The sequence below is a fragment of the Tamandua tetradactyla genome, chromosome 2 (assembly GCF_023851605.1).
Source record: "Tamandua tetradactyla isolate mTamTet1 chromosome 2, mTamTet1.pri, whole genome shotgun sequence".
Lineage (NCBI taxonomy): Eukaryota > Metazoa > Chordata > Mammalia > Pilosa > Myrmecophagidae > Tamandua > Tamandua tetradactyla.
Genome location: NC_135328.1, coordinates 22,653,202 through 22,662,724, shown reverse-complemented (window position 1 = coordinate 22,662,724; position 9,523 = coordinate 22,653,202). Strand labels below are relative to the sequence as shown.

Here is a 9,523-nt window from a genome sequence, read left to right as displayed (position 1 = left end):
TACTACCTTTATCTAGTATATGGAGTGATGAGTAAGAAAATAAAGACAATAAATAAATAATAGGGCATTGACATATGGGATGTTCTGGGTGTGTTTTTTGTTTGTTTAGTTTTTACTTTTATTCTTTTTTTTTTTGAGTAGTGAAAATGTTCAAAAATTTATTGTGGTGATGAATGCACAACTATATGATGATACTGTGAACCACTGATTATACACTTTGAATGATTAAATGTTATGTGAATATATCTCAATAAAATTGCATTTAAAAAAGACTATGGTTAAAAGCCTAGCTTTACCATGTACCATCTTTGTGATCTTAATCTGTATGATTCTTAGTCTATCTATAAATTAAGAGCAGAAGACATACTTTTCAAGATTATTGTGTAGATTCAATGAGGAAATAACACTATGCATGTCATAATGGCACTGCAACAAAATTCTCTAGATAGAGTCTTCTCCTTGCCTTTCTTTTCCTGTGGTTCTCTTTCCCTTCCTTATGAAATCAGGTCTCTTAAAAGAACTTAAGACTAGAGTTCTCTCAAAAAACCTGATTTTTTTTTACCCATCAAATTTTACTATGCAGTATTCACTTATTTTCATTTCTTAGGATTGTCTTCCTGAGATACTTATGGATATGTCTGCTCAGATATTGATGCTGAAAATGTTTTACAAAGATTGTGTATAGCTACCAACCAATCACCAACTATCATGCTGCACCAATGGGTATGAGCTCAGCCCTGGTTCTATGTGCTGTTAATTTTCATTGTCCTTTTTTCTTTGATCAATAAGCAGAACAAGTATTTAGGTGGCACACATTAATGTAATAATGCTGCTTGCTTATGACAGGAATTCATTCTGATTTATTAGAGCACTTGTGATATTAGTGGTTAAATATATTGAATATCATTGCTACTCTCCAGTCATTTAGAAGTAAGTTTAAATATTCTAATGCATGAATTAATTTTAAAATTAATTCACGAATTACCCTTAACATAATTTTATTTAGGAAAGAGAATGAACTGTTTAATATAATTTTACTGAAAGTTGCTGTTGTTTATTTTTCAGCCTAATGGAATATCAATTTTAATATATGTTATGTATGTGCCTTAGAAAAATGTGTATTCCATCATAGTTGATTTGTTAAGCTAGTTGAATGTTTTGTTGACATGTTTATACACTCTTGTAAATATTTATCTCTTTGTTTTTTCAATATTTGAGGGAGAGACATAGTCACAACAAGTCTTGTTTTATATATTGAGGTAATTTTTTTAGATGGATTAAGTTTAGAATTACATATCTCCCTGGTTAAATGAACCTCTTATCATAACATAACTACCCCTTTTGCCTTTAATAATGCTATTTTGTCATATATTAATTGCCTAGTATACTTCTTCTATCTTTCAATTTTAACCTGTGTATTTGCTTATGCATTAGATGTGTGTCATGTAAATAACACATTGCTAGATTAAAAATAGCTATATCCAATTCAACAATGCTATTTTAAACTTCTGAGTTTAATCGGTTTACATTGGCTCTGGTTATTGAGATATCAGGACTATTTCTGCCCTGATACTTCTTAATTTTCATACGTCTTTACTCTTTTTCTTCTTCCATTGCTTTTTTTGGTTGATTTTTTTTGGTTAATTAACCTATTTTTATTTCTAGTTTTCCTTTACAAAAAGTTATAAATCCACTTTTTATTTTTTTTGTAGTTACTCTTAAAATTTTACAAAACAACTAGATTTAAACATGTCTAAAGGAAAGCAGTTATCAACCTCCCTTTCAGACACTGCGTAGGCTTTAGGAGGCTTTAGTCACTCTCATCTCTCCTTTGGACTTATATAGTGTCATTTACTAGTATTTTCATTTACTTTTTAAAATTTTTTACAAATCAGTCATTGTTATTATTTGTTCTTTACCAGGGTTCCTCAACCTCGGCATTGTTGACCTTTTGGATGGACAATACTTCATCGTCCTGTGCATTGCAGGGTACTTGGCAGTACCCCTGATCTCTGGCTATAAGATGCTATACCATCTCCCTCACTGTAACAACCAAAAATGTCTTCAGATATCACCTAGTGTCCCCTGGGTGATAAAATTTCTTCCTATTGAGAACCACTTAATAATGTTTATCTACATTTAAATGCATCCTTATAATTCTATGCATGCATCTCATGTAATACTTTTCAGGTCATTTTTCTTCCATTAAGAAATTCTTTGGAATTTCTGTAAAATGCCTTCAACCTCATTTTAAAAAGAGTTTTGATGGGAAAATGATTCTGAAGTATTCTCTCAGTACATATTAAGGATTTATTTTAATAATAGAGCTTCTGGTTCTGGAACAAGATGACAGAAATTCATTTCCCTTGTTCCTTCTCCTCTAAATTCAGCTAAATACCCTGGAAGTTATTCAATAGACAACTATAGAAAGATTTTGAAAGGTGGAAAGGAGAAAATAAACTGGTAAGGAACCTCAGGACTTGCAGAATGTCACCATGGTTTAGTAGATTGAATCATGACCCCCATGAAGATGTGTTTTGTATCGGGAAACCGCAATTTGTACAAACCCCCCATCTATTGAACCATTTACTGGCGGTTCTAGGTAGGCTAATTAGGGAAGAAAAAATAAAATGCATCCAGATTAGAAAGGAAGCAGTAAAACTATCTCTATTTGTGGATGATATGGTTTTGTATAGATGGAATCCTAAAGAATCCAGTAAAATATCTATTACAATTAACATGTTCTGTAAGGCTGCAGGATATAACATCAATATAGAAAAATCAATTGGATTTCTTAGTACTAATGATAGTTGGGTAAATAGAAAAAATACTCAGTATAATCCTTTAGCTGGAAAATGCTTAGTATCGTCTTCAGTAGCTAAAAAAAACTTGTTTAGTATAATCACTGCTCTCAAGCAGCCTTGAAATTATTTTAAACATAAAGAGCCCTTGTTAGAATAGTTTGCTGTTGGTCTTAAGTCAACAACTACAAAATTCTTACTCTCTGTTCCCAGAAACCCTCCCTTGCTCTGCTTGCAGGAATGAAATATGTGAACTAATATCAGCATCTTCCTCCTTTTTGAAGGGCAAGATCAGATGCCCTCAAGTCAACAAAGAAAGAAAGGCTTGTCAGATAACAAGAAATGCTGGCCAGAGAAAATGAAGCAAGTGACCGTTACTCAATTTTAAGAATCCTGTGACTTTTACTTAATTTTTTTCTTTTCTTTTTTCTCTGCTTTCTTCTGGACTTTTGTCATTTCTTTGTCCCTTTGGGTTATAAAAGTCCAAACCACCCTTCCCACTTGAACTGGTCTTGGAAAGATATTTTTTTCCACCAGTTCCTTGGTGATGCATCTTCAATAAACTCACCTCATTCACCGAGATAAGGAGATTTCTTCCTCTGTTTGATGTGGGATCAGGCAGGCATGACTTTTTAAGACCATGCTTTCTGTTGGTAACACTAGCAATGAACAACCCCATCTTCTTTGTTGGTGTTTTCTGTATTTTTATCTCCTTCTTTGGATGGGCTATCATTTCTGTGTTTGTTTTTTCTCTTTTGTTACACCCTGGACATTTTAATATTTTAAAATATTAGCTCTGGGGTTTACTCCCTGGGATGTCTGTTTCCTGGCTTTGTAACCAGCCGGAGATAATTCAAGGGTTCTTCTTGACCTTCAGCCCTCTTAGCAGGAAACTCCCTCTGATGCCAGCAGGCCTTTGTCCCAGACCGTGTGCCTCTGTAGGTTCTGCAGTCCTTTCTTTATTTCATGTTGCTTTTCTCTGGAAGGCAAATTCTGGGAGGAGGGGCACCCTGGGGAGGACTTTGCCAGTTTGGTTTTTCCCAGCTAAAATACTATCAGGTTCCCATGAAGGAGATGCAGACTGACTCCAAAGTGTCCTGTGGAGGGGGTCAGGAAGAGCGCCAACAACTTCTCTGATGGCTCCCCGAAGCTGAGCTTTCTTGGCTTTCCCAACAAATGCAGCCCTTCAGCCAACTTTTTCCCCCAGCCCTGAGGAAGCCCTGCATCTTTAACTCTCCATCAACTCTGCCCCTACATGGGGAGGGTTGAAACAATGGCTGCTGCAGCCTTTTGCCAGGATAGGATGAAACAATACCTGCCCTCAGAGACAGGACCCAGTGATCTGAATTAGCTACTCAAATCTGTGATTGGCGATTGGCTCTTGTGCAATTTTTGTTTTCCTTTCTGTTAACAACAGCTAATCAAGCACTGAGCTCCATGGTGGCTTGCGACAGTAGTATGGGATGGGAGCCAGTAGCTGCCACACAGACAGAGCAACTTATAATCTTGACTGTTATTTATCAGCCTCTTCTTCTTGCTCTCGTTGGATGCTGTACAGTGTTTTCTGGCCTCTGGGGTTCCAAAACAGTTGTTTCAGACAGTTCCTTCCTGTTTAAAAGTGTTTTTGTGGAGCTCCTGACTCTGCTAACTCCCCTAGAAATCTCCCCCTGAAATCTGTTAGTAGATATTAAGTGAATATTCTTCATTAGGATATAGTGTATTGTAATTAATAGGGTAAGAGTCTTGCATTGAGCTTCTCAGACAACTGGAGTCTATGTGTAAGACCTTTCACATTCTGGTTGTGACTTCAAATATTTCTAAATTTCTGGGACTAGATTTCTTCTTCTGTAAAGTAGGAGAAATATTAACTCCTTGAAGAGAATTCATGGGAGATACAGTAGCTTGAACTTGAGAAATTGTGTTGAAAACCATATGCACACCCCAGAAATTTTATTCATTTACTTAGACATTTATTCAACAAAACTATAGGAATAGAATAGTATGCTCCAGGCATTGAATTTAGGTGGATACTAAGTAGACATCAGTGAAGAAAGCATAATTATACTTACATTTATTTGTTTTTTATCTTGAGGTCCAAAGATCATTTCTTCTCATGGATATTTATAAACTATTTAATCTTCTCCTTTCTCTTGATTATATGATCATTATGATGATGCTATTTTACAGTAAACTAAAGAGACTCATAATCTACATTTTAGATATAAGAAATCATCTTCAGAAGAAAAACAACGTTTTGTCCTATTCTTTCTGATATTTACTTGTGTATGGAAATGATAGTCTAACCAAATCTATTGCCAATACTCTATCTGGTTCACTACATATCTCAAGCTGAGGATGGTATATTAATATTACATTTAAAGATACCTCAAGAGACACTAAAGCCTTGACATCAGTTTTAATTTACTGGAAATAAAAGTTCTAACTGCTGAAGACATGACTGAAGGTAAGCTCCTGGTTCAGGAGTAAGGAAAAAATGCAAATGAAACCAGCATTGGTAGCAGCTCAGCAGCTGCCACTGTCCTGATGAAAAACCAAGGCTGGATGATGTTGACAGGAACAGGAAATAATTTAGAAACAAATTCCTTATTCTTTGCAAAACTTCCAAATCTCCCTCTGGCTCTTTTGGCAGAGTCTGCCAGAAGCAAGATGACAAAGGAAAAAGTACATTTTTTTAGTGACACAATCCTCATTCACAAAACAGAAAATAGAAAATGGGTTTAAACTAAGAGACTATAGTTTAATAATATCAAAGTTGCATGACTAAAAAAGTAAGGGTGACACTTTTGTACTTACTAATGTTTTATGCCCAATTAAAGCACATACAACACTAAAATTACCCATATCAATCAAATATGCCATGAGTTATGCATGGACTAACTCAATTTTATTAAATATCAATAACTAAGACAGAAAGGAGTTATGGGATTTGCCTTACAACTTAGAAGTAGTTACAGTCTTTTATTTTAGATTTGTATTCTATATTTGTATATTTCATCTCCTACAGATTCCTCAAAGGGAAGTGCCTCTTTCCTCTATTGTCCATATCTCACTCATTTTCCCCAGTGGAAGTGGGACTTCCATGCTCCACATGGTGCTGTCCACATGGATCCAAACTTAAGTCAATGAAAATCACCTCCCTCCTGGGCCCTCTCTGTCTTATTCTCCAATAGCCCAAATCATGAAGTTCCTCAGTCCAGTGAAGGGTTTGGCCTTTTTCTTTAGCCTTTGCTTGTACGCATACTTTAACTTTTGTCAGTCACCCTCTTAAATACTTCTGTTGATATTTAAGAGGTATTGTAATGAATGCAGAGTAGAAAAGGGATCCTCCGTACAGCTTAGCCTCTTGTCAAAGCCCAAGCAGAACACTCTGAGCTCACATATGTGTATTTTATTAAGATAAACATAAGATGCAATATCAAGGAACTTGTTGAGCTGTTTTATTTTTATTATATGCTCGGTCTCAGAAAAATTGTGGTGGCTGGTGAATAAAACTGCTCCTCTACATTATAGTGCACATCACAATAAAATAAATGGTGATGCCCTAACTACCAACCACTATTCATATGAAGCAATGCTAATATAGTTCATTTTGAAAGTAATATATTTAGTTAACTCTCTTTTTGAGTAGCATCTATTACCTCAGATATACCAGTCATACCTTTATGTTTTCAAAATTATGTGGCTCATTTATTTATTAAAAAAATATTAACTATGCACCTAATATATGCCAGACTCTGCTCTAGGCCTTTGGGAGGCTGGAGGGTAAAAACACACAAGTTCCTAATCGCAAAGATCTGATATGTGTGTTAGTAAAGTAACTGACAAATGAAAAAGAGAATACGTACTACATTGTGATATGCTGATTATTATTAAGGTTGTATAATTAATTAATGTACTTATTTATGAAGTACAAAAACTTTTGAAGAGCAGCTTTCACCTTGATTACTTTCTGCTGTTTAAAAAGTGATTCATTCTCACTGACAATTCTTGAGATATTTTCAACCATTTGCATTTCCACATGTTTTAAAACCATGAGCATGGTCAGTTAGAACAGCAAATTAATAACAACAACAGCAAACAAAATATTTCTGTCATATGGTTTGAATTATACATAGGAATATCCCCCTTTCTGAATTTCATATCTGCCACAATTTTTAATACTGAGTCCTACTGTCAGTGTTCATATCCCACAGGGAAGAGTTTCCCACACAGCATGTTGTTCACAGCAGTCTTTACATCCTTATTCCTCAGACTGTAGATGAGGGGGTTGAGCATTGGGGTCATCACTCCATAGAAGAGGGAAATGAGGGCCTCAGTGATGTCTTGATCATTTGCATCAACAGCATCTTTAGACTTGGGCTTTGCGTACATGAAGAAGATAGTTCCGTAGAATATAATCACCACTGTCAGGTGGGCTGAGCATGTGGAGAAAGCCTTACGCTTTCCTTCAGTGGAAGGGATCCTCAGAATGGTGGCAACAATAAAAATGTAAGACATGGAAATTATTAGCAATGGAATAACCAGAACAGTCAGATTTGAGCCTGCCATGCTGATCACATTGGTTGAAATATCAGCACAGGCCAGTTTCAGGATAGCCAGAATTTCACAGACAAAATGGTGAATGACGTTATTAGCACAAAATGGTAGCTGCATTGTGAGGGATGTCTGCACCATGGAGTCCACAAGTCCAGTAACCCAGGACCCAGCTGCCATGGACACATAGATAGCCTTTCTCATGATGACAGGGTACCTTAGTGGGGAACAGATGGCCATGTAGTGGTCAAGTGCCATCATGCCCAAAAGGACACACTCAGTGGACCCCATGGCAAAGGAGAGAAACATTTGCACCATGCACCCAGAGAAGGAAACCCTTTTCCTTACTGTCAGGAAGGTGTCAAGAATTAGTGGGACAGAGGAGCTTGTATGGCATATGTCCAGAAAGGAAAGATTGCAGAGGAAGAAGTACATGGGGGTATGCAGGTGTGAATCAAAGATGATTACCGAGATGAGGATGCCATTTCCCAGCAGGATCATCAGGTACATCCATAAAACTAGCACAAAGAAAACTGTCTGTATCTTTGGGTGAGCAGAAAGTCCCACCAAGACAAATTCAGTAGAGATGGAATAATTGGTCCTTTTCATGTTACACATGTTTTCCCAAAAGGTACACTATGGATAATAGAATAAGAATTTGTTAATATGGTCCCACCAGAGCTCTTTTTAAACAGCATATTCTCTGTTATTGAGGTCTGTATTTGGAGACAACAATATCACAACAGGGCAAGTTTTTTTCTGTCACCCCAGAGCAGGAACCCTGTCATGGTTTTCCGAAGGTTCAGCAGATTTGCTTCTAGGACATTTGGCTCCAAATGCAGTTTTTTGACCTTCTTATTAGTTCTGTTTAAGTATTGACTCGAAATCAGTGGCCCACAACCTAGATCCAGCATGCATATGTTCTTTGTATGACATTATTGCCTATATTGTGTTTTAAATTTGAATTAGAGATCAACATTATAAAAAGAGGAGATGATATACTAAAGTCTTGATTCCCAGCTTCACCTTAAAGTAGAATCATTGAGAACATTGGAACCCTTTATCATCATTGATTTAGTGACAGCTGGCCCCTGGAATTGAAAGCACCTCTCCATTCCACAATAGAACCCTCTTCTCTCTCTCTTGTCTGTTTGCCACAGAAGGTGAATATTAGTTGCTAGTTAACCAGTTATTCTAATACCCAAGAGAATCTCATGCATTTTCAAAATCTTGCCCAAAACTGAATGGTGGTGTTATATATTAGCAGATACAGGATCAATGGCTACTACACTGTTAGGAGTTGATGAGAAAGTGTTAGTTTGTTTAAAATCAAACAGAAAAATTGAATATATTTGTGGGGTTTAATACATAATATCAATATATTTGTCTTTATACCAATGCAGTTGCACAATATAACTTCTAATTTTTTTATGGTTGAAAGGGCCCCCAAGGCAAAAGTGCCATCAAATTCGAATTGTGCTCCATGTGGTGGTTCTGTCTTCAGTGCTGAGTCTGGCCTGCCTCTGCCATTGAAGAAAGGAAACGTCTTTAGATTGATTGCTCTTTGTCTTCCTAAGTATGATGACGGAGTACATGGTCACATAAATGTTTTTTAAATTGAATTGCATTGAAAATATTTAAAAAATCAGTTTTATCATGATAGTGGAATCCAATGTTGTGTCTTCTAGGCTCCATTTAAATAGTTTATTTCACCTCATCCAGGAACCACCAGTTATTGATCAAATATAATAATAATGCTTTTATTCAAAATATACCCATTCAACGTTACCACTGATATTCAACTATTATTTTTGGAGAAATAAAATTTACATAGAAGCATAATATATAAAACAAATAAAGAGAAGAGTTTCTCTGGTTGAAAGTAGTGTTTTGTAAGGAGGATAAAGCACTCTCTCTTTATAGCCTTATTCACTGTTCACCTTCAATTGAGTTTAAGAAGAATCTGAGAGTAGAGTTGAAAAATATCAAGGTAATATATATTAATTAATATTAACAATCTCTGCCTTTAAATAATTTCATTAAATACAATGATAATAATATAAGGAAAATTAATGTCTTAAATGATTACTATGTGCTAGATATATTTCCAAGTCCTTTTATTTATAACAACCCAAGGAAGTAGAGACTACTATTATATGAGATGGAGG

The 9,523-nt window shown here is 35.7% G+C and overlaps 1 protein-coding gene across 1 annotated transcript; it reads right to left on the bottom strand.

The window, feature by feature from the left end:
• Positions 1–6,974: 6,974 nt before the first annotated feature.
• On the bottom strand, positions 6,975–7,964 carry LOC143659227 (olfactory receptor 13C8-like). Its single transcript, XM_077131961.1, has one exon. The coding sequence runs from the start codon at positions 7,962–7,964 to the stop codon at positions 6,996–6,998; it is 969 nt and encodes a 322-aa protein (XP_076988076.1). The 3' UTR covers positions 6,975–6,995.
• Between the last annotated feature and the right edge of the window lie 1,559 nt (positions 7,965–9,523).